Source organism: Hemiscyllium ocellatum, chromosome 26 (genome assembly GCF_020745735.1).
Source record: "Hemiscyllium ocellatum isolate sHemOce1 chromosome 26, sHemOce1.pat.X.cur, whole genome shotgun sequence".
NCBI lineage: Eukaryota > Metazoa > Chordata > Chondrichthyes > Orectolobiformes > Hemiscylliidae > Hemiscyllium > Hemiscyllium ocellatum.
In genome coordinates, this window is record NC_083426.1 from 29,673,241 (window position 1) to 29,699,564 (window position 26,324).

General features: G+C 39.6%; 1 protein-coding gene across 1 annotated transcript in view; it reads right to left on the minus strand.

Moving 5' to 3' along the window:
* Positions 1–4,810: 4,810 nt before the first annotated feature.
* Positions 4,811–26,324, minus strand: part of LOC132828398 (peptidase inhibitor 16-like) — a 30,856-nt gene continuing 9,342 nt past the window's right edge. Inside the window, exons 2-6 of the mRNA XM_060845468.1 lie at positions 16,497–16,715; positions 13,910–14,019; positions 13,510–13,598; positions 10,718–11,131; positions 4,811–8,067 (exon numbers count right to left, since the gene is read on the minus strand). Coding sequence (XP_060701451.1) covers positions 7,979–8,067; positions 10,718–11,131; positions 13,510–13,598; positions 13,910–14,019; positions 16,497–16,715 — 921 coding nt within the window. The 3' untranslated portion in view covers positions 4,811–7,978. The remainder of the gene's footprint in view (positions 8,068–10,717; positions 11,132–13,509; positions 13,599–13,909; positions 14,020–16,496; positions 16,716–26,324) is intronic.

The window sequence follows — 26,324 nt, forward strand, 5'->3', positions numbered from 1 at the left end:
ACATTTTAAGAGAGAGCAGACTTAGAAGAGGTGTTAAGGAGGGTAGAATCGAGGAAAAAGAGAAATAATCAATGTTGGATGGCTTCAAAGTTGAACGATGAGAAGTGATTGCTGAGCCTCTTGCTGAGATATTTGTATCATCGATAGTCACAGGTGAGGTGCCGGAAGACTGGGTAAGAAGGGTGGTAAGGACAAGCTAGGGAACTATTGACCAGTGAACCTAACGTCAGTGGTGGGCAAGTTGTTGGAGGGAATCCTGAGGGACAGGATGTACATATATTTGGAAAGGCAAAGACTGATTAGGGATAGGAGAAAGTGAGGACTGCAGATGCTGGAGATTAGAGCTGAAAATGTGTTGCTGGAAAAGCGCAGCAGGTCAGGCAGCATCCAAGGAGCAGGAAAGTTGACGTTTCGGGCATGAACCCTTCTTCAGGAATGGGCTTCAGGAATGATTAGGGATAGTCAACATGGCTTTGTGTGTGGGAAATCATGTCTCATAAACTTGAGTGAGTTTTTTGAAGAAGTAACAAAGAGGATTGATGAGAGCAGAGTGGTAGATGTGATCTATATTGACTTCAGTAAGGCATTCAACAAGGTTCTCCATGGGAGGCTGGTTAGCAAGGTTAGATCTCATGAAATACAGGGAGACTAGCCATTTGGATACAGAACAGGCTCAAAGGTAGAAGACAGGGGGTGGTGGTAGACAGTTGTTTTTCAGACTGGAGGCCTGTGACCAGTGGAGTGCCTCAAGGATTGGTGCTGGGTCCTCTACTTTTTGTCATTTATATAAATGATTTGGATGTGAGCATAAGAGGTATAGTTAGTAAGTTTGCAGATGACACCAAAATTTGAGGTGTAGTGGATAGCAAAGAGGGTTAACGCTGAAAATGTGTTGCTGGAAAAGCGCAGCACATCAGGCAGCATCCAAGGAGCAGGAATGAAGGGCTTATGTCCGAAACGTCGAATCTCCTGCTCCTTAGATGCTGCCTAACCTGTTGCGCTTTTCCAGCAACACATTTTCAGCTCTGATCTCCAGCATCTGCAGACCTCACTTTTTTCTCAGCAAAGAGGGTTACCTCAGATTACAACAGGATTTTGACCAGATGGGCCAAGGGCTGAAAAGTGGCAGATGGAGTTTAATTCAAAGAAATGCGAGGTGGTACATTTTGAGAAAGCAAAGATCCTAGGGAGTGTCTGCTGAACACTCTTGGAGTGCAGGTTCATAGCTCCTTGAAAGTGCAGTCGCAGGTAGATAGGATAATGAAGAAGGCGTTTGGTATGCTTTCCTTTATTGGTAAGAGTATTGGGTACAGGAGTTGGGAGGTCATGTTGAGGCTGTACAGGACACTGTTGGAATATTGCGTGCAATTCTGGTCTCCTTCCTATTGGAAAGATGTTGTGAAACTTGAAAGGGTTCAGATAAGATTTACAAGGATGTTGCCAGGGTTGGAGGATTTGAGCTATAGGGAGAGGCTGAACAGGCTGGGGCTGTTTCCCTGGAGCGTCAGAGACTGAGGGGTGACCTTATAGAGATTTACAAAATTGAGGGGCATGGATAGGATAAACAGACAAAGTCTTTTCCCTGGGGTCAGGGAGTCCAGAACTAGAGGGCATAGGTTTAGTGTGAGAGGGTAAAGATATAAAAGAGACCTAAGGGGAAACTTTTTCTCACAGTGGGTGGTACATATAGGGAATGAGCTGCCAGAGGAACTGGTGGAGGCTGGTACAATTGCAACATTTATTTGGCATTTGGATGGATATATAATAGGAAGGGTTTGGAGGGATATGGGCCGGGTGCTGGCAGGTGGGACGGGATTGGGTTGGGATATCTGGTCAGCATGGATGGGTTGGACTGAAGGGTTTGTTTCCATGCTGTACGTCTCTATGACTCTGAGCAGTTTCTCATTTGTCAACAACTTAAAGATAGATATGAACAACTACCAGCACACATAATGATGATGGCAATGGAGGAAAAGTTAGTTGTTAAGTGATTCAAAAACTGGCAGGTCTCGGATGTCGGAACGAGTCCTATGCAAACCGGTGGAAACACTGCCTTCCCCATGACCCAGGATTGGTGAGGTACAATCAACTTTCTAACTGAGGCATTTTTTTTCGATCAGGGATGAGGAAATCATTTTTTTTGCTCTCTCAGCTTTTCTTCATCTCTCTTCGGAGTCACAATGAAGGAATCAATCTCACTTACCATTGTCAGCATGTTGGATGCATCGGATGCTGAAGAGCGGAACTTGTTGTGTGCATCCACTAGGTCTTTCTTCTCTGCCTTGGTCAGGGTGTGGCTGAGCTTGGGGAACGCCAGAGAAATGAGCAGCAGAGCGAGCAAGCGGAGTGTTCCTGCTGCCATCCTTCCTCGCAGACCCTGTGACAAGCCTGGCCCTGAGTTCATGGACAGGGCCTCCCGGCTCAGAGAGGCAGAGGAAACGAAGCGCAATGTTCATGATTGTGACCGCGGGAACAACTTTATGACGCCTTTAGGCGCCGTTTGATATCAACATTCAGAAGTCAGCGCTGAAGGATTGAGATGCAAGATGCACAACTGTAACGGATCATGGTCTTTATTTCGCTTAAGTGGGCTACACTTGAGCCTAAAACAAAACGGATTTCTAGAATAAACCAAAGAATCGCTGGCGAACTGAAACAAAAAACAGAAATTGCTGGAGAAACTCAGCAAATCTGGCAGCATCGGTGGGCAGAAAGCACAGTTAATGTTCCCGAGTTCAGTGACTCTCTGTCAGAACTGTTAGCAGCTAGGAAAAAGGTGAAGTTGAACTCGAATTTAGGTGAGTGGTTAGGTGACCAGGACAGAAGGAACACTGAAAAAGTGGTAATGAGAGCTAAGAGTGAGAAATTGGGTTCCCTGTGCTGAATATCACTCATATAATGTAATAATGGGTAGAGGAGTACAAGGCAGAAAGCAACCCATGTCATAACAGAATGGGTGTGGGGTGGTTAAGAGAAAGGTTGTGCAGGACACCTTCCCTCTGGGACACTGGGACATCTCACTTACCATTGTCAGCATGTTGGATGCATCGGATGCTGAAGAGCGGAACTTGTTGTGTGCATCCACTAGGTCTTGCTTCTCTGCCTTGGTCAGGGTGTGGCTGAGCTTGGGGAACGCAATCACAGAAGGCGTAATACCATGACCGTTTACCTCCTTCCTGCTCACTATTCAAAGTACCAGACAGACCTTGTAGGTGAAGCACCGGTACTTCATTCAATCTTGTCACTGTTCTCACTGTTCACAATGCAGTCTGCTGTACTTTGGGGGGATGAAATGCAGGCTGGGTGACCGCTTCCCAGTACACCTATGTCCTGTCCACAAAAGTGATTCCAAGTTTCCAGTTGCCTGCCTCTTCAACACACCACCAAGTTCTCATTGCCAACATTTCTGTCATAGGTCTCAGTGCAACAGCATCTCATTTTCCATCTGGGAAATCTGCAGCTTCTAGGACTCAACATTGAGTTCAATAATTTTAGAACCTGATTCCATTCTTCCATGTTTTTAAACCCACACCCAGTCCTGTTATGATGGGCTGCTTTCAGCAGTCATAGAGTCATGGAGATGTACAGCATGGAAACAGACCCTTCGGTCTATGACGACCAGATATCCCAACCCAATCTAATCCCACCTACCAGCACCCGACCCATATCCCTCCAAATGCATCCTATTCATACACCCATCCAAATGCCTCTTAAATGTTGCAATTGTACTAACCTCCACCACTTCCTCTGGCAGCTCATTCCATACCCGTACCACTCTCTGTGTGAAAACATTGCCCCTTAGGTCTCTTTTATACCTTTACCCTCTCACCCTAAACTTATGCCCTCTAGTTCTGTACTTCCCGACCCCAGGGAAAAGACTTTGCCTATTTATCCTATCCATGCCCCTCATAATTTTGTAAATCTCTATAAGGTCACCCCTCAGCTTCCGTCTTTCCAGGGAAAACAGCCCCAGCCTGTTCAGCATCTCCTGTAGCTCAAATCCTCCAACCCTGGTAACATCCTTGTAAATCTTTTCTGAACCCTTTTAAGTTTCACAGCATCTTTCTGATAGGAAGGATTCTGCTAGGCCTGATATCCCATTATATGGGTTGCATTCAGTACAACTAACACAGTTTCTGACACTGAGTTATTATTACCACTCATTCAGATTTCCTTCTATCCATTATCTCTTTGCTTACCTATCACATTCATATCTCTGTCTGGGCTCCACCTCCACCTTACACGTCACCTCCACAACCCCACCCCCCGACTCCTCTTTGGCATCACAACGATTATGATCTTTTCCTAGCTGTTAACTAGACTCAAAACATTAACTCTACTTTCTTCTATAGATACTGCCAGACCTGCTGAGTTTCTCCAACAATTTTTGCTTTTGTATCAGATTTCTGGATGCAGTTTTAGATTAGATTCCTGACCGTATGGAAACAGGCCCTTCGGCCCAACAAGTCCACACTGACCGTCAGAAGAGTAACCCACTCAGACCCATCACCTACCTTATATTTACCCCTGACTAATGCACCTAACACTATGGGCAATTTAGCATGGCCAATTCACCTGACCTGCACATCTTTGGATTGTGGGAGGAAACCGGAGCACCCAGAGGAAACCCACGCAAACATGGGGAGAATGTGCAAACTCCACACAGTCAATTGAGGCGGGAATCGAACCTAGGCTGTTGGCGCTGTGAGGCAAGAGTACTAACCACTGAGCAACTGTGCTGTCCATTCACAGATCAGATAGATTCCTGATGGCATGGCTAATTGAAAGCAAGTTAGACACTTCTCTTTGCACATGTATACAGATGTTTTATTTTTGATCAATTTTCCACATTTTTAGATCAAAGCACAAAATATCAAGACTGTAATACAGAATAAAAGTAAACAGACAGTTATCTACAATCATTTTATACTATCAGCATGGACTTGATCTATATGGACTTCTGCAATGTGTTCAACAAGGTTCCCCATGGGAGACTGGTTAGCAAGGTTAGATCTCACGGAATACAGGGAGAACTAGCCATTTGGATACAGCACTGGCTCAAAGGTAGAAGACAGAGGGTGGTGGTGGAGGGTTGTCTTTCAGACCGGAGCCCTGTGACCAGTGGAGTGTCACAAGGATCGGTGCTGGATCCACTACTTTTTGTCATTTATATAAATGATTTGGATGTGAGCATAAGAGGTATAGTTAGTAAATTTACAGATGACATCAAAATTTGAGGTGTAGTGGACAGAGAAGAAGGTTATCTCAGATTACAATGAGATCTTGTTCTAATGGGCCAGTGGGCTGACAAGTGGCACATGGAGTTTAATTTAGATAAATGTGAGGTGCTGCATTTTGGGAAAGCAATTCTTAACAGGACTTACACACTTAATGGTAAGGTCCTAAGGTTCATCGGTCCTTGAAAATGGAGTCGCAGGTAGATAGGATAGTGTAGAAAGCGTTTGGTATGCTTTCCTTTATTGGTCAGAGTATTGAGTATAGGAGTTGGGAGGTCATGTTGAGGCTGTACAAGACACTGGTTCAGCCACTTTTGGAATATTGCATGCAAATCTGGTCTCCTTCGTATCGGTAGGATGTTGTGAAACTTTAAAGAGTTCAGAAAAGATTTACAAGGATGTTGCCAGGATTGGAGGATTAGAGCTATAGGGAGAGGCTGAACAGGCTAGGGCTGTTTTCCCTGGAGCGACAGAGACGAGGGCTGACGTTTTAGAGGTTTATAAAAGCATGAGGGGCATGGATTGGATAAATACACGAAGTCTCTTCCCTGGGGTAGAAGAGTCCAGAACTAGAGGGCATAGGTTTAGGCTGAGAGAAGAAAGATATAAAAGAGATCTGAGAGGTAACGATTTCACACAGAGGGTAGAATGCGTATGGAATGAGCTGCCAGAGGAAGTGGTGGAGGCTGGTACAATTGCAACAGTTAAAAGGCACCCAGATGGGTATATGAATAGGAAGGGTTTGGAGGGATATGGACCAGGTGCTGGCAGGTGGGGCTAGATTGGGTTGGGATATCTGGTCGGCATGGACAAGTTGGACCGAAGGGTGTGTTTCTGTGCTATACATCTCTATGACTCTTTGATAGCAACAATTCATTTAAAATACTCGATGAGATTACAAGAGTCAAACTGAACAGAATTCAGATACAATTTTCTGCAACTTTGCAATCATTTGGGCTACATTTTATAAATGGATGTCTTGCCATTCTTGTTGGCTTAAGGCATCTGTTAAGACACAGGCTGCACCTTTTAACCACCAAAATCAGGATTCCAGTTCAAGATTTTTGAAAATCCCTTTGTGCTCCTGATCACATTTCCAGTGATAAAGTCTATATTTTCCTGTCTGTATCTACAAAGATCGAAGATACTAATGCAAGAAAATTGATTTTGTTGTTCACTTTTCTTTCAATTGAGGTATTCATCCTGTCATTTTCTTCATTTGATCAGTGGGTTCTGTTGCACTGTGCGTCAGTACAGCAATGCGCAGACGGGCTATGACAGAACTGAAAGGATGCCAGTCATTCATTTCTTAATTGCCTTGCAATGCTTTGTACATTGTGCTGCGCTGATTGCATAGTTTTCATGTCTTTGCTTCATTGGGATGCTGATTTTATGCAACAGTGAAATAAATATCCCTGGAAATCAGTTCCAGGAATGTCATTGTTCTTATTGAATAAAAATCTTTGTGAGCAAGTGAACGCTTGAATGAAAGAAATATTTTAATTTAGTGTTGCAATTTGCTATCTATGGTTTGTTTTCTTGGGCATTTATCTTGAAAACACAGTACAGGGCACATTCATTATAAACTAGGATTTTGCCCTAAAATGTAATATTTCATGGTTGAAGTTGCACTGAATAAAATGAGAGACATTATGGACACGAGTAATCCACAGGTCCTATCTGTCTGCCTGCCTGTTAATAACGAAGGTAAGCTTTGCAAGGGTATTCAGAAAGGACACAGTTCACTAGGTCACAATTTCAGATGTTACTATCCAAAGCTGTTAAAACTGTAGCAATTGTCACTTAACTCACTGTATTCATGAACACAACACAAGAAGATGCAAGGGTGGCAAGTCTTTCCCTTCTAATTGCAGTTTGAATGTGTGCCCTGCCAAGTGCATGCACTGCATGGCAAGTGATGTAAGACTGGAGAAGAACTTGGCATGGGTAAGGAAAGATTGAAAGGCATTTTAACACTGAGTTAGAAACACCACAGAAATATAATTTGTTGCTGCTGCTTTAACAATTTACTTAAACAACCATAACCTGGTAGTGATGGTTTTGCTCAAGGGACAGTGAAATATACAGCAAATCAAAACATGGAAATATTGAGCCACATGCTGCTCATTTGTTAAAGAATCCTTGAACTGAGCACTGCTCAGCTAATCGAAGTATCAGTTCTGTTTAATACAACAGTAAATTAAGTTCTTGATGGTGATTGATGAAGTGGATGCTTAGTTTCTGATATCGCATAGGTTCCCATCAATATTACAAAGACCATTAAAGGCTTTAATGAGAATTTGATATGTTTTTAAAAGGCTAACTCCATTGCTTTCTTTAGATGAAGAACAAGAAGCAGCAGAAAAAAACAAAAATATGGTTTCACTATATCTTCTGGTTTTCCATTGGATTTAAAAGCTCATCTCAGCTGTTGCTCTTGAACCTGGTCTTAGATCACAAGTTAACAAGTGTGCTACCTGAACAGCAATGATAAGATTAACATGAGCCTCAAGTTACAACCTAAAACTATTTCAAGTGTTTTTTTTAAGGTCCAGTAATGAAACTGATCAACCTAAAACATTTTGGAAATCAGACAAATTGGAAAGTATTTTAAATTCAGTTTGAAAAATTTTATAGCTAGTATATTTAGAATCAATGTATTTACCAATGCAAACTTTTACTAGGATGGTGTTCCCCTGGGGGAGCCTCAGGAAATCTTACTGGAAGTAAGGTCATTGACACTAGGTTTGTGCAAAATACAAAACCAATAACATGATGAATGTCAGAATACACGAGGAGAGTGTCAAATTCCCATTGTTTACTTGTTCACCTGTTGAAAATAAAATTCAAGATGTAAGTTCAGGATTCAAGCTTTAAAACAATATAATAATTCATTTACCAGCAACAATATTGAGCATAACTTGTACGGGTTTTCCTTTAATATAAATGTACAATATTGCGTTGGATAAACTGACACTCCCTTATTTAGGAGGTAAAAACAATGACTGCAGATGCTGGAAACCAGATTCTGGATCAGTGGTGCTGGAAGAGCACAGCAGTTCAGGCAGCATCCAAAGTGCAGCGAAATCGACGTTTTGGGCAAATGCCCTTATTTATCAATGGCAGGAAACATTCCGCTTGATTGTGCTTCTGCCTGTCGTTTCCTACGTGGGTTGATTTTGGCATTCCTTCATAAATTTAATTTGTTTTGTCATTTGAAGTCAGATTATCTAACTTTGTAATGCTCAGAACAGAAACAGAATACAGGAAATCAACAACTTTCAAAGTGCAAAATCCGTAAAACTCCTGTTAAGAATTACGTCTTTGAAGCTTAAAAAGTAATCACTAGATTGTTTGATAGTTAAGTAACAAGATTTATGATTCACTACATAAACGTTTTAGTGTAGTGACCACACAATTTTGATTATACAGTTAAATATCATGCACACTGCTCAGTTTCAGTCAGTCCATTTTGTTGTTGCATCAAACCAGAATGCTAGGTGCAAAAAGCCATGAGGTACAGAATTGTAGAGGCACAGACAGAAAAAAGAAATCTGTAGACTGAACAGCACAAAAAGCAAAAGAGAAAAAAGGCAAGAGAACTACAGATTTTCTGTACCTAATGAACAATAAATTTCATTTATTTTATGCCATTAACGTGAAGAAATAATCTGAGACACTTGTAACCCGTAGCTCCTCACTCAACAGCATGTTGGAACCAATTTTCTCACATGGAATGTAGTGATTCAACAAGAAGGCTGAATGCTACCTTCTGTAGGGCAGCCGAAGATGGGTAATAAATGAGTCTCTTGCCACTATCATACATGAACAATTTCTGTAAAAAAATCCAATTGGATTCTGAAGCTGGCAGAATGGCTTCAGTTTATCTCTGGTTTTGCTGGTGAAAACACAACAAACAAAAAATGCAGAGATTTGATGGGAATATCAATAAAACATAATAGCCTCAAACTGAATCAAGGTAATGTACTTTGAGAGTTTTTAATGAACAAGATGTGGGGTGAGGAGGACCAGAAGTCATCTTCAGGCTTTGCAGAGTGAATGCCAGAGAACCGGGCCAAGATGATATTGTGAAACTGTCAGCAATTTTAATCTTCACTACCACAACCATAGTTTTAAAGTATAAGTTCATATCAGGGATTTATGACTATGACAATTCTAATTGCTAATGTGGGACTTCTACATCTGTAGTTAGTGTATTGAAGATCATAATTTGTCTTAAAAAGATTGTTTAAAATTGATCTTTCAGCAGCTGCATGGACACAAAACAGGCAGCAGGAGATTGGTTGCCCTACTGATATTCTCTGCTACTGAAGTCAGGGAAAGACAAATTACACACAAGTACAATTGGTGACAAACCTGCTCTAACCCATTGTATTCACCATAAAAGTTTATGGTTTCACTCACTGTCTATTAGTTTACATAGAATGGTAATTTTTTTGTGTGTCAGAACAACGCTTTTAACACAATGGCAGATTTCCACCATCGATGATTTTTCATCACTACTGAATAATTGATGCAAGATAGGATGAGAATGGCAAGTTTCTTATATAACAAAGGCTGAAATAAAAATCACAAGATCATAGTCAAACCTGCCTAATAGAATTAGACAATTGATTACTTCTTCCATTAGTATTTAATTCTTAGTGGGAATTCTAGAGTAATAAGAAGAGATAGAGTGTGTAAGGAGGAGAGAGAAAAATAAGGGAAAGAAAGATGATCATAGACAAAAGAGGAACAAAAAAGAAACATAAAACTGAAATGATAAAATGACTGGTGTTGCAAAAATACAGTTAAAAATCAAACAGCAGGGTATAGTCCAACAGGTTTATTTGGAAGCACAACTTTCGGAGCGCTGCTCCTTCATCGTAGACCTCCGAAAGCTAGTGCCCAAATGAACCTGTTGGACTATAACCTGCTGTTATGTGATTTTTAACTTTGTTCACCCCAGTCCAACACCAGTTCTTCCACATCATGAAAAAATACAGACCAAGGAAATGAGTGTGCAAAATTAATTTTACAATCTTGCTATATATTAAAAAGAACTCACCTCCAAATGAGCACTTTGATGGAAAAAGGTATTCAAATCCTGACTCTGACTGCTCAAATCTTTATTTCTACTATTTCTCCAAATAAAATTCAAATTAACTTAAAAAAAACTTATTACTTTGTTATTTAAAACCTATATTTTGCAATGAAGTATTACTGGGGAAAATAATTTTAAAAATGAACAAGTGAATTATTAAATAAAAGCTTAATTTTCAGTTTGGATATTCTGGCTCACAATCAAGTAAAACAGGGAGCTCATATTTATTGAGAATAAATGCAAGACATTTGCAGCAGGAAAGAAGACTCCATGTCAGAGAGCATGACTATGAATCTGCGAGAAAGCAAATGGATGAGAAGATGCCTGTAAAAATGACAAAGATGACACGATCATCAGATCAAGAATAATTTCTTACATTTTGAATGATGCAGAAAATTTGGGTCTTGGAGTATCACTGTCCATTTCATCTCTGGGTCATTCTTTAGATATGGTATGGTCTTTTCCTCTGTATGAGGCTCCAAAGTTGTCCCTGGCTTTACTGTTGGCTCCAGAGTTGTCCCTGGCTTTATTTTTGGCTCCAGTTTAGTCTCTAACTCTGGGGTTGACTCTATTTTGGTCTCTGACTCTGTGATTGGCTGCAGTTTTGTTTGTGAATTTGTGATTGGCTCCACTTTTGCCTCTGACTCTGTGATTAGCTGTGGTTTTGTATGTGACTCAGTGATTGGCTCCAGTTTTGCCTCTGACTCTGTGACTGGCTGTGGCTTTGCCTCTGCCTCCATTTTAGGCTTGGCCTCAGTGACTGGTTCTGGTTCTGGCTCTAGTATAGATGCTGTAAAATAAATTTTAAAAACAACTTCAGAGTTGAACTAAAATAATTTGCTAAGAAGAATATATACTTTTAATGCTCAAACTAAAATTTCACGTTTTTTTTGAAAGTCACAAACACAAGACACGATTAATTGATCCGATTGTCTTTCATGTCTTTTACTATATATATTAGAGCTTGAAAGTTGGTGTGGGTATAAATTCTGCACTTCTCATCAGGCAACATTTGATCAAATATTATGTAAAACAGCCCTAGCAAAAGTGGAATCAACGGTGGTCAAAGTGAGTGTCTTCCAATGACTAGAGCCATGCTTGCCGAAAAAAACTTGTTTTGGCTTTCAGAGACAAATGTTCACAGCTCTGACACATCAATGAATGAAGTCCTCAGGAAAATGAGCTCAGCCCAAATTCAAATGATTCATTAGAGTCATTGACAAGTACTTGGTGTACAGAATTGGTGCTGTCTCCTGATGATTCACAGTGTTTCATTCCATTTATAACTTTCCAACTATGAAATAGTCATGGCCGCCTTTGGAAGACACCAGGGTTTCAATGTGCAAGTCATAGATAAAATTTTTCACAATGATGACCACCTCAAATAGAGAAGCCAGCCATTGTCCTTTGCATTTCAACCATATTACCATCTCAAGTCCCCCATCAACTCTATGACTCAATGTCTTGGGATAACTATTTAACAGAATGTGAACTGTACCAACAATGTGACAACAGTAGCAGCACTCAATTCTGGGATTTTTGATTTCCTCCTGTGCCTTTTACTATTACAATATAAAGTTTGGTAAGAAATGAACTGGTATTAGCGTAACATTCAAGAAACATCCCACTATCCAAGACTTAATATCTCATTTTATTAGTTGCCTGCTATTGTATTCAACACCTACTTGTTTCACCTCAAAGGCACTGCAGCTGGAATGAGTATTATCTACAGTTTGCTTTGTAACTTGCCAGAGTTTTTTCCAATGGTACCTCTCTCACTTTTTGCAGCTACCAACAATGATAGGGCAGCAATGCCTTGAAAACAGCATCAACTTAAAGTTCATGCCCAAAATCACATACCATTACCACAATACTTGCAGCAGTTCAAGAAGACCCAAACTCTATCCATCGTCTCTTGGCAACTTGGGATGGTCTATCCAATCTATATACAAATAATGAAATTGATTTGAAACTGGCAACTTGTCTCTCACTCCCTACTTTTTTTTTCTCTACAGATGCTCACAGAATAGCTGAGTTTCTCTAGTTTGTTGTTTAATTCATTTATAGAATATAGGTGACTCTAGCAATGGCAGCATTCACTGACTATCCCTAACTGCCTGAGGAGGTCATGATGAATTGTCTTCTTAAACCATTGTATCTGTGGTAAAGGTATTACCAAAGTTTTAATAAGCATAGAGTTCCTGAATTTTGCCCTAGCGACAAAGAGCAATGACAACATACTTGAAAGTCATGCTGCTATGTAATCTAGGGGGAAACTTGAAGGTAATTGTGTTCCATGTGCCATTTGTCCTTGTCTTTTTAGGATGGCAGGGGCTGCTAGTTTGAGAAGTGCTTTGATGAAGCCATGTTGATTAATTCATCCCATGCTTATTATGTTGACTGTTGAGAAAATTGAGATGTTGTCAATGATAATCGAGAAATTGATTTTAATTTATATCTGGATCAATCTCTCAGGGCTTCAGGAGTGTGACACAGCTAAAAGTCATGAACAGAAAAGACTTCTGTCCATTTTCAATAAACAGGTATCATGTAGATTTTCAGATTGATCTTAACGGAATGATATCAGGGCTGGTTGACAATAGTGAGAACTAGGACAGGAGTTGTACCCTGGCAGGGCTCAAGGGAGTAGAGCATAAAGTATGAAAAGACAGTTGCCAAACAAATGTTGGTTGCGTTTGGAGAAGATGATGGAAACAAGGCTGGAGCTGAAGGTATTTTCAGGGGATTACTCCTGTAACTGTGATGCGAGTCTGGAACTCACAGCCTGTAAGAGTAGTTGAATTAAAAACTCTCATCACATTTAAATAGTATTGAACAGTTCACTTGTGTTGCCATAGCCTTCACAGCCACAGGTCTAAAGCTAGAAAATAGGATTAGTTTAGTCAGATTTTTGTTGGCTGGTATGGACATGATGGTCTGAATGATCTTCTGTTAACATCGATGGGTCTATGAAAATCACAAAGAAATTAGTATGCAGGTACAGCAATTGATTACGAAGCGAATGAAATATTGTGGTTTAGTTAAAGTGGAATGAAACATAAACGTAAGGAACTTTTCCTCCAATTCTACAGGGCCTTATTGAGATCATATCTGGAGAGTTGAGTGGTATATTCCTGTTCCAATTCCTATATATAACTAGATACTCACTACAAAGCATATCAATGCACTTAGTTCCATCTGGGCATTCACTGCAAGGTATTCCTTTCTTATATGGTTTTTCTCCGAGTACATTGCCTCTAGAAATACAAATATAAATACAGTTTGAGTTGGCTCATAAATTCTTTGATAAAAAATGTTACATAGACAAATATCAAAGAAAGAGACTTGACTTTGATCACATCAGGGCTGGACAACTATTTAAATATGACATCACAAAAGACCAAAATAATTAACAGTATTTAAATTTAAAAATTACAGTGTCATAGCATTAGTTTACTTTATGGGATTTAACTATAAGTAAGCAGTGTCTAGTGCAAAATAAAAACACCCCTATGTCATACTTTAACTTGGAAGAACTAGAAATGGTTTTGTAAAAATTTATACTTACGGAGGGAGATAGTTGCAGACCAGAAGAGACAGGTTTTTATGATTCAGGCCTTGGACTTCTTCACAAAAGTGACTACTACAGCCCACTTTATCACTGTCTGCCCAAACAAGCTGCAAACATCATTTAATCACAGATTTTAAAGAAATCAAAATATGAGCAATGTGAACATGAGAAACAATTTTCCGTGGTAGAATTAATAATTGCATGAAAGATGTGGATTTATTTAAAACAACCAGCATGAATTTATTAAGATAACATTGTGTCTAACCAACTTGGAGATATCTTAGTGAGGTAAGGAAGAGGGTTGATGAAGGGAAAGCTGTTGATGTGATTCCAAAACACATTCAACACAGCGCCACCCAGCGGACTTGTGAGAGAAGTGAGAGGTCCTGGATAAATCAATAGCAATGTGACTACAACATTGCCTGAGAGATAGGGAACAGACAATAATAGTTAATAGGTATTTTTCAGGCTGCGAGAAGGTTTTTAATGGAGTTTCACAGGAATTGGGACCCTTTCTTCTCCTGATAATATATATTTACACAAATGATTTAGATTCTGGTATAGAAGAGACAATTTCAAAAAGCTTGAGAGAATTGCAAATTGAGAAGAAGTGTAGAACTTCACAGACCATAGGCACATTGGTGGAGTAGGAGGATAGGTGGAAGATAAAGTTAAAATGTGGACGGGTATGAGGTGATGCATTCTGGTATAAAGAAAATGGAAGAATAATGAAAACAAAACATACTTTTCTAAAGGATGTGCAGAAGCAGGAGAATCTAGTGTATCTGTACAGTCATTAAAGGTGGCAGAATAGGTATTTATAAAGCATTCAAGGCTTTATAAATAGAGTCACAGAGTACAAGAGTGGGAAGGCTATGATGAAGTTATGTAAGACATTGGTTAGACTTCGTCTGAAGTACTATGTGTAGTTCTGGAGGGCCAGACTATGGGAAGGATGTAAATGAATTGGACAAAATACAGAACAGGTTTATGAGAATGGATCCCAGGGATTAGATACTTCAGTTATGAGGAAAGACTAGAGAAGTTCAACCTGTTTTCCTTGGAAAGGAGAAGGTTACAAGGAGATTTGATAGAACTTTTCAAGATCATGAGGGGCAGAGACACAGAAAATAGAAGCAGGAGGAGGTCCTTTAGCCCTTGAAGCCTGTTTTATCATTCAGTGTGGTCATAATTGATTATCCAACTCAGTATCCATGTTCCTGCGTTCTCACCCATACCCTTTGGGATTACTTTAGTCCTAAGAACGATGATCTCACCAATGCCCTGTATAATTACAGCAAGATGTTCCTGCTACTGTTTTTGAATCATCTTGCTGTGTGACACCACATTTGCCTCCTTCACTTCCCGCTGCAACTGCATTCTGACTTTCAGTGACTGGTGCACAAGGAATTGTGAAAGATGATCTCCAATGCATCCACTATTCTTAGGGCCACTGTCTTAAGTACACTGGAGTGTAGATTATTGAGTCCTTGCGATATATTGGCTATCAATTTCCACAATACTATTTCCCAACTAAGACTGATTTCATTCAGTTCCTCCCAATCACCAGACCCTATGTTCCCCAACATTTTTATGATATTATATGAGCCTTCTTTTGTGAAGGCAGAACCAAAGTATATATTTAAATAGGAAGCCACCTTTGTGCTCTCCATTACAATATCCTCGGTTTTTGACTGTAAGACAGGACAGAGTTAGAGAATGACTGTTACCACACATACACAAATTTAGAATCAAGAAGCAAACATGAGATGAAAATAAATACTCTTAAACTTGTGAATAGTTAAGGAATGAAATATAGTGCTTAGGATTGTAGTAGAGGCAGATTTAACAGAGGCATTCAGAGGACATTGAACAAATAATCTTACACAAATGATACATAGCACTAAGTTAAATGTGGTTGACTCTTAGTTAACATTACGTTAAAATGTTCAGAGAGCCAACACAGATTTCAAAGGCCCAACAGCCTCTTTCCATACTGTAACACTTCTGTAATTCTGTAAATTTGAGAAGCTTCTTGGTGTCAAATGCAGTTACAACAATTAATTTTAAATATAATGCAGTAAAATTAAATGATCAAGACTAATAGGTTTTCTAAATCGAATTCAAATATGCGAGTACAGCTACAATAATTAACCCTGGATTTGCCTGGTAGTTCTCACCACAGTCAAGCCACACTATTAAATAGCCCATCATAATGTACATTAAGATCAATTTCATGGATTAGATGGAAAGTGAAAGTCACCACCGCCTGCACACCTATTAGACAGAGATGACTAGTAGTGAATTAAACATGAGGGTCATCAGGTGAGGGACAAGGTTATGAGCATGAGACCTACATGGTAACCTCATCCAGTACAGGGGTGGAACATGCTCTGTTGGCATCACTCTGCATCACAAATCGCTCAGACAGCCAACTGAATTCACCAACACTCAGATAAAGCCACACTTAGTTTTAGCAATTTTGGGAAGCAGCTTAATTATAACAAAAAATGATAAGTAAGCTCTTATAGCAAATCAATAAAGGAGATCAAATGATTTAATTAATTAATGTAAAGTTTCCTACCTGTGTGTAGTGGCCACATAGTTTGTTTGGAGTACACTCCATTGTCTCATATGTATAATCTTTAACTTCAAAATACCATTTCTCCACTGCTTCTTTTATATTGAGTAGGCCAGTAACTGCATATAAATTTTCCCCAGTTCTTCCTCTTTCCTTATTGTGTCCCCAGATACATTTCTGTGCATATTCAATAGCGATTTCTTCCAAATCTTTATCCCAATTCTAAAAATGAAACATTCATAATTGTACAAACAAGTGTCAAAAAAACTGCTTCAAAATATTGCCTCATTTAAAAATCATCGATTTAAGTACAGAGCTAAGTTTAATTCTGCTGTTTCCCAACTGAATAAAGTAAAAGCAGGCATTGCTCGGTCATCATTGAAAGTGGTAAATATCGGAACAATTAATGCAATAATCATAAATTTCTCAGCCAGAGCAACTGAAAGATGGGCAAGGTCTATGTGGAACAATATTCATTCAATAGCCTTTTGTAGATCATCATAAGGTGTTCATAAAATGGATAGCCATTTTAATCCATATTTTTGGCAATACCTAGCATTAAATAAAACATTTATATTTTGGCAATGGATCACAAGTAGCAAGTGTACATTACTGCTGTCTGGGAGCCCAGCACACAGATAACATCACAGATGAGAATGACAGGGAAAGACAGAACCTTAAGGACATTCCAAACTGCTACACAAGCAATTGAAGTGTAGGAACCTGGCAGCCAATTTGCAACAGCAATATCTTGCAAACAATACTGAGATAAATGATAAGATACTCAGTTTCATTGATATACATGTTCTAATATGGTTCTTTGGATCTTCGTATAAACTCAGGACAGACCTCTGCGTTATTTTTAAACAATGTTTATTAACAAACTGTACATGATGCAAGACTGTGCTGCAGTTTTTTCATGAATGGATTCCAACCTTCATGTAAGTACCACTATCGTGCAGTTAAATTGCAGCTTACTTCAGAAGCTCATCTATGTATTCACAAAACCCTACCTCTACAACTACCCCCAAGTACTGTCTAAGTTTCTAACATTATTAATTAAAAGTATTCTTAACATTATTGGCTGAAACATTAAACTATAGGTATTTATATTTAACTGACTGATTTTCCCACCCTAACATCTTCCCCTAAAATCAGGTTCAATTCTTCCAAATCAGGTCATTCAGAATATTATAGGAAGCCAAAGTTCTCAAGGCTAGCCTTGAACCATACATTCAGAAGCTGAAGCAAAAACCACACGATTAGTAACAGTAACTCAAAGCTCATTTACTGAAAAGACTACCTGGGCGTGGCCTGCTCCATTAAGGTGAAGGTAAGTAAGTAATCATTGAAAGTATCATTTTCCCTTTGACTGGACAAGTTTGATCTCTTTCACAATACCTTCTGTTGAAGAGAAAATTTGACAATGAAAAGTGACTGAGTGGCGACATTGCATCATTAAGATAGGGCTGAGGAGTGTCACCATTCATCTACAATTGCAACATAATGACATATTGACTATTGTGCCATATTCTGACAATTTAGGACAAAGGTAGTGTTAAAGTGTGGATAATCATATTAACAAATCTTACAATGGCTTTATTTTCGCTTAAGAAGAAACTGATAGTGGCTATTAATTGGCTGAGCACATTTAGATAGGCAACACCTGTAACACATTGTATGGGAGTAGTGTGGGGGCTCCTAGGAAGAAGCAACAAGACTGGGTCATCAACAAACTTATCCACAAAGGAAACTGTTTTGGCTTTCTGTCTCACCAATAGGATGGATCCAGATTGTCATTGGTCATAGAGAATGGTTGCTTAAAGCTGACGATTGGAAATTATGAGTTTTTTTTAGATGCAAGGTTGGACTTTTGATTATTTTGCTGAAGAATAATTGGAACATATTGTAAAGTGTTGAGGGACGTTCTGTGAAGTTGAATCTTATGACCAATGGAAAAGTTAAGTGAATATATAATCACAGATTACATCCTTGCCTAACGAAGAAACAAGCAGGACGCATACACGTAATGGGAATGTTACTGAACAAAGAGACCTTGGAGTGCAGATTCATAGTTCTTTGAAATTAGAGTAGCAGTTAGGTAGGATAGTGAAGAAAGCATTTGGTATGCAATCCTTTATTGGTCAGAATATTGAGTTGGGAAGTCATGTTACGGCTGTACAGGACGTTGGTTAGGCCACTTTTGGAATAATGCATGCAATTCTGGTCTCCTTCCCATCGGAAGGATGTTGTGAAACTTGAAAAAGTTCAGAAAAGATTTGCAAGGATGTTGCCAGGGTTGGAGGATTTGAGCTATAGGGAGAGGCTGAATAGGCTGTAGCTGCTTCCTCTAGAGTGTCGGAGGCTGAGGGGTGACCTCATAGAGGTTTATAAAATCATGAGGGGCATATATAGGATAAATGGACAAAGTTGTTTCCTTGGGGTGGGGGAGTCCAGAACTAGAGGGCATATGGTAGACATCAAAGATAAATGTGAGATATATAAAAAGGCCCATTATGAGTTTCCCATGAGCAAGAGACATTATTTCGATTGCTACGATTTCATTAAAGGAATGGGATAAGGAAACAAAAAATCTTCATCCTGCATTTTGTAGACTGTCTGAATCTACAATCATATATAGTAAAGAGGGAGGAGTAATAATGAACAAGGTAATGGAGAAATTAAGAGGGACAGGAACGAGGATTACTGATTCACAGTGAGGATAATTGCTAATGATGAATTTGCGGATATGTTCATCTTGTCACATATTGTGTTAATGAACATGCAGTGGACTGTTCCTTTAGTAACAGCATATGAAAGAAATCAGATAGTAATATGTTCCATAAAAACACAGCAGACCAACCAAACCGTAAGTTAACATCTGCCCTGGTTTGGCCAGTCAATTTGAAGAACTCATTGGTGCTACAGTCTATATCAATTGCTTTTTGGGAAAAAAAATCCTTTTTGGTAATGAATGATCATCATCTTGCTTTGGGAAGTGACTATAATCTACTCCACTTTTTCTAAGCACTCAAATGCCCTGCATGCATGGAGAGAATATTCATTAATACTGAGGTTTCAAGGACAATTTCTCAAACTTTACAACATCATAAAAGGCCATGAGAAATAAATTTTAATTTCAAAAGCAAAGGACAGAAAGAGAGGAATCATCTGGGTAAGGTTATAAGTAGTGATAAAATAATTTTACAGCATCCATAGCAATTAACAGTGTGTATTCTTCTCGGTTAATAGACACTGATTATACATTCACAGAATCTGAATAAGTCATTGAAGATGACAACGTGCCATACACTTCACATGCACATAAAGGGAACAATCATGAGGTCCAGATTATGATAGACAAAGGGCTGACTGAATATGAAGAATGTGAAATAAAGATTCAGTATAAGATCATTTGCCTAAGAGAACAACAACTGAAAGTTGGCATCAAAGTAACATGTATGTCAGAATGGGTTAGTAAATGGAGGAATGCTGCCATTTGAGAGCAGGGAAAGCCGTCGGCAAAAAAACTTTAATCAAATGTGCAAATTGACAGGCTGAAGATAAAATCCACAGATTAGCAAAATGGCGTAAAGGTGTGAAAAGTCAGAAATAATTGTACAAGTTCTAAAAGTGGACCGGGTATTGATCATGGTCCGAAGTAAAGATTGTGAACTTGCAAAAGAAATATTGATTGTAGGAAGCAGAGACCTTGAAGAAACAAACAAAGATTAATATAGCACAGGAACAGGACCTTCAGCCATCCAAGCCTGTGCCAACACGTTTTGCCCTTCTATACTGAAAGTGTCTTCACTTACAGGATCCATATCCCCTCTGTTCCCTTCCTATATTCCTCCCAGTGCTTCATGAATGCTGCTATTAACGTCTAAGTAGTAGTCCAGAACAGGATAGGATGATGTATAGAAGTTGTAGTTTCACAAGAAAAAGGTCTAGGAAACAGATTGGGAATACCAGAAGAAATAGAAACCTTCATGAATGGGACATGTTAACAATTGAAACAAACTTGGAAAATCAGTTTGAAAGAATATCAAACAAAAAGAACAGACCTAGAGTGAAATTAATGTATACATTGAACTACCAGACATGAGTTTTCAATTGTACCATACAGATGTACATACACACAAAAACAGTGATTCCGAAAGGCTAAAGCCAGATATGGGACTTGATTTTTGCGGAAAAAAACCTCAGTGAGAAAAATATTGGAGTGGATTTCCCCTCTTCCACTGTGGGAGAAATGATCTTGAAAATTTTTATTCTTAGCAATTTTAAAAAGAAACATAAGACAATGTAAAAGTGTATTTTTGCAAGTAAAAATGTTTTTAATCACCTGAAGAATCAGATGACAAGAAAGAGTAGCTCTGGAAATGAAATAAAGGTGTTTATGGCTGAATGTGGTGAGGATATTATGTTTCTCAGTTAGGTCTTTCAAGCTTTCAGCTTGAAGTAAACCTGCAATGTTCCACTGGTGTCACAAACAGAAAGATGCACATTGATGATTTTCTATGAGGAATTCTGCAGAATTTGAGCAATATGCGATAGATACAATTTTTAAAAATGAATTTAAATATATAGGATTAAATAGACCTTTAAACATATAGGATTAGATATAAAGCACTGCAGCCTCACAGTGCCAGGGACCCGGGTTCAATTCCCACCTCAGGCGACTGACTGTGTGGAGTTGGCACATTCTCCCTGTGTCTGCGTGGGTTTCTTCCGGGTGCTCCGGTTTTCTCCCACAGTCCAAAGATGTGCAGGTCAGGTGAATTAGCCATGCTAAATTGCCCATGTTAGGTGAAGGGGTAAATGTAGGGGTATGGGTGGGTTGCGCTTCGTTGGGTCGGTGTGGACTTGTTGGGCCGAAGGGCCTGTTTCCACACTGTAAGTAATCTAATCTAGTCTCATCACAAATAGATCAATTGCATCCAATTAAATAGGATCAGGTTTTCACATAAGGAGGATTCTGCATCCAAGGTTGAAATATAATTGTTTGTGCACTCAGACTAGACCAGACGTTAGTTATCATAAATTGGAACTGAATGTCATGTTAAAATTTACAATAGTCAAGAGGTTCTGAGATCAAATTCAAGAATTTCAATTCAGAAAATTGTGCAGTCAAGCTTCAGCTTTAGGTGACCCAGAAGATATGAAGTTCATTTTTTTGGGTGATGCTTCATGTGCCAATCTTTCAGATAGATATTCTAGATGACAGGGTTTCTCTCTTGACTGGTTATCTCTCTCTTCCACCTTCTTCCATTGGACAGAAAATAAAAAGTTTTAAAATAAATTCCAAAAGATTTAAGAATAGCTTCTTCCCCAATGTTATCAGACTAATGAACAGACCTCTCACATATTAGAATTCCTAATATATTATATATTAGAATTATATATATAAGATATAACTCATATATTAGAATTGCTCAGTGTATTTGTAACAGTATATTCTGCTTTCTGTTCTATTACTCTCAAACTAGAGCAAAATTAATGTATACATTGAACTACTGGACAGGGGTAATCAATTGTACCATTCTGGTGCATATACACACAAAAAAAAAGTGATTCCTGATGGGACATTAAAGGCTAAAGCCAGCTAGGGACTTGACTTGACATTATTGAACAATAATCAATCATATTCTGCTGTAGGACCAGCAACATCCATTTGACCAAGAAAGTGTGTAACTTTCATGTCTTCTTCTTGTTCAGTTTGCTGGATTCATTTTTGTTGTAGAGATTATCTGTCTGATTTTGAGAGGTTATTTTGCTTTGCAATTTGCTGAAAGTGGCCAAATTGGCCACAATGAATGTATTGCACAACCCCGCCTGGTTATTGTTACTTGCAATGCTTTCATCCACCACAACACCAGCACTTCAAATTAGCAATCCCCTGTTTTCCCTCATTTTGGTTAGCCTTTGTATTGGGTGCAGAAGACATCAATGGTCTTCGTCAATTGATGGATTCGAACTGAACTTTTGATTCACATTGAACTGCAATCCCGACTACCCCATCACCATCAATGGCACATGCTTTGTTGATTATTTGTGTCAGCTCTTGTTCAGATTGGAAAACGTTTTGCCATCAAGAATTTGAATGAGCCTACCCATAAATGCTGTATGATTGCATGAACTGGGCACACGATATAAATCTTAAATGGAGTACACCAAGATAACTGGTTGTTGGGATCCCTGGTTGGACAGGCTGCCTTTAATAATAAAGTTCTCGGGAGTAAAAATAATGAATGCTACCAGAACTGACTGAAAATCCTTGCTGTTGAAGGATCTCCTTGGCAATTGGGACCATTGCATCTAGGAAAGTACCGACCTAGAATGGTTTCTACTTTAAATGGAGATCTGAGGCTGCTCTGTATCTGTGGAAATGTGCTTTCACAATTTCCAGCTGACTGTTTCTATCAGTCTTTCAATAGCATCAACAGGCAGGGACTGCTGGCTAGTGTGGGCTTCTTTCCACTCAGGACCATGCTTCATTTTATGTCATTTCAAATAAGTCTTCAACCACTTCACCTCATTTCAGGAAGTTGCCAATTCATTATATTCAGGAAGTCTTCTGAAGATTTTTTCTTTATCATTTCTAATCAAATCTGCAAAGTCCTTAGTATGGCTTTAGCCTTTGTCATTCCTTAAGCTTGCCCACTGGTTGTTTAATCTTGCCTTGTGGTTCTACAGATTCATCTGAGAAAATGATATCTACCTTAGACTAATGTCTCCATTGCAGTCATGACATTCTGGAGTAGGCTTTCCAGGTGATTATACAAGCTCAGGTCAGACTTCTAGTTTACTTTTTAAGAAGATTCAGCCTTATCACTATGTACAATCTGTAAATAAACAGCAGCACGTGCTGTGTTATACAGATTCCAACCTCCTAGCAAAGTACTAGCACACAATTATGGATGTTAGAGTTACATCATAGCTTAATTCAGCGACTTATCTACATATTTATTTAACTTTGTCTCTACAGTACAAGGTTCAAGCTTTGGTGAGAGCACCAGGAGAATCCAATTGCTTTTATTCAAAAAGTATCTACTTTTATTACATCCACCTCCAAAAACAGAAAGGTCGTTTGTCTCTCAGATGGGATGTTAAACAATGTCTCAGGCCACCCTGCATTGGAAATCAGTTGATTATAATATGACCATGTCTTTGGAGGAATCCTTCAGCCCATAAACTCCTGATAAAGTAGGGGAAGCACTGTCATTGATTTAAGACTGACACATAAGGCTTCATCATACAAACAAAACAGCAAAACTTCTTTTTATATTTTTTATAATTTTTCTTCTGACGGTATCCAAGCAAAGTGGACACACACAAATGTGGCAGCAAGCCAATTGCCACAATTCATTTATTGACACTCGCTCAATTGTATGATCTTTGGAAGAAGACCCTGAAAAATGAAAGCCATTTTATGCATTTTAGGATTTCCTCTCGATGAAGACTGAGATGATAAATTGACATCAACTTCCAATGTGGCGAAAGTGAGGACTGTAGATGCTGCAATCAGAGTCAAGAGTGTGGCACGCCGCATCTGAGGAGCAGGAAAATCGTCTTTTCGGGCACAAGCCCTTGATCAGTAATGAAACTTGTGGGTCAGGGCTGAGAGATAAATGGGAGGGGGGGTGGGATTTAGAGGAGGTAGCTTTGAAAGTGATAGGTGGATGAAGGTGAGGGAGAAGGTAATAAATCAGAGGGGGCAGTGATAAGTGATAGGTTCAGAGGGCAGTACTGCGTTGAAGGCTTGATACTGGGATAATGTGAGGGGAGGGGAAATGAGAAAGCTGTTCAAATCCTCATTTATCCTGTGTGATTGCAGGGTCCCAAGGTGGAGTAGGAGGCGTTCCTCCTCCAGGCGTCAGGGGTAATGTTTTGGTGGTGTAGGAGGCCCAGAACGTGCACGTCCTTGCCGGAGTAGGAGGGGGAGTTGAAGTGTTCAGCCACAGGACAGTGTGGTTTGTGGGGGTGGGTATCTCAAAAATGTTCTTTGAAACAATCTGCAAGAAGTTGTCCTGTCTCCTCAATGTAGAGGAGACCACACAGGGTGTAAGGAAAAGTACCATTGAAGACTCTGATCTCAAAACAGGGTGTAAGATTTATTGGGCAGCAGTGCTCCCTGTGCTCCTACATACTTCAGAGACTTGAAACAACTGTCAACAGGCACCTCAAGGCACTGATTTCCTTTGTGGAGGCTACTTCCACAATCTAAACCTTGAGGAAACTGAGGTTTGTGACCTTGATATGTCACCGAAATACTAGAAGACAATATTTTAGACAATAGACAAAAGATGCAGGAGGAGGCCATTCTGCCCTTCGAGCCTGCACCACCATTCAATATGATCATGGCTGATCATCTTTAATCAGTATCCTGTTCCTGCCTTATTTTCATAACCCTGATTCCACTATCCTTGAGAGCTCTATCCAGCTCTTTCTTAAATGAATCCAGAGACTGGGCCTCCACTGCCCTCTGGGGCAGAGCATTCTACACAGCCACCATTTTCTGGGTGAAGAAGTTTCTCCTCATCTCTGTCCTAAATGATCTACCCCGTATTTTTAAGCTGTGTCCTCTGGTTCGGCACTCACCCATCAGCGGAAACATGTTTCCTGCCTCCAGAGTGTCCAATCCTTTAATAATCTTATATGTCTCAATCAGATCTCCTCTCAGTCTTCTAAACTCAAAGGTGTACCTGCCTGCCTTTGGTCCAATATTGCTCCACCTCCAAAAATTAAACAGAAAGTAGTATTTCTTCCAGAAAAAAAAAACAGAACTTCATAGAACTGGGGAAAGAGGGGCTTATCTGGAAGCATTGGGATGTGTTTCATGATTTGGTAGGATCTTGAGATGGATCTCAGCATTTTAAAAACTTTAATTGGGACATTCTAAGATCACATTGGACAGATGTTAGTGGTTGGAGTCAATCAGAGAATGATCCTGTGTTCTGGGTACTTTAGAAAGTTTACTCTTAGGCCTTGAGAACATTTCAGAGATCAGAGAACATTGGGATTACAGCTTGAAGAATTGAGTGTTGGGACATAAAGAGATGTCTGAGGAGGTTTATGTGGTACAACAGAACAAAGAAGCATTTTGGCACTTTGTATAGGAAAAGAGTCCAGTAGCATTGGTGACTGCAGCTTTTGGACTATATAGCAGGATCATGTAGGTAGGGAAGTGCAATGGAAAAGGAAATGAAACACCAGTGGCCCCAACAAACCCAACCCCTACAGTTAGAATCATAGAAGCATAGAGATGTACAGCATGGAAACAGACCCTTCGGTTCAACCCGTCCATGCCGACCAGATATCCCAACCCAATCTTATCCCACCTGCCAGCACCCGACCCATATCCCTCCAAACCCTTCCTATTCATATACCCATCCAAATGCCTTTTAAATGTTGCAATTGTACCAGCCTCCACCACATCTTCTGGCAGCGCATTCCATACACGTACCACCCTCTGCATGAAAAAGTTGCCCCTTAGGTCTCTTTCATATCTTTCCCCTCTCGCCCTAAATCTATGCCCTCTAGTTCTGGAGTCACCGACCACAGGGAAAAGACTTTGACTATTTACCCTATCCATGCCCCTCATAATTTTGTATAAGGTCTATAAGGTCACCCCCCAGCCTCCGATGCTCCAGGGAAAACAGCCCCAGCCTGTTCAGCCTCTCCCTGTAGCTCAGATCCTCCAACCCTGGCAACATCCTTGTAAATCTTTTCTGAACCCTTTCAAGTTTCACAACATCTTTCCGATAGGAAGGAGACCAGAATTGCACGCAATATTCCAACAGTGGCCGAACCAATGTCTGCACAGCC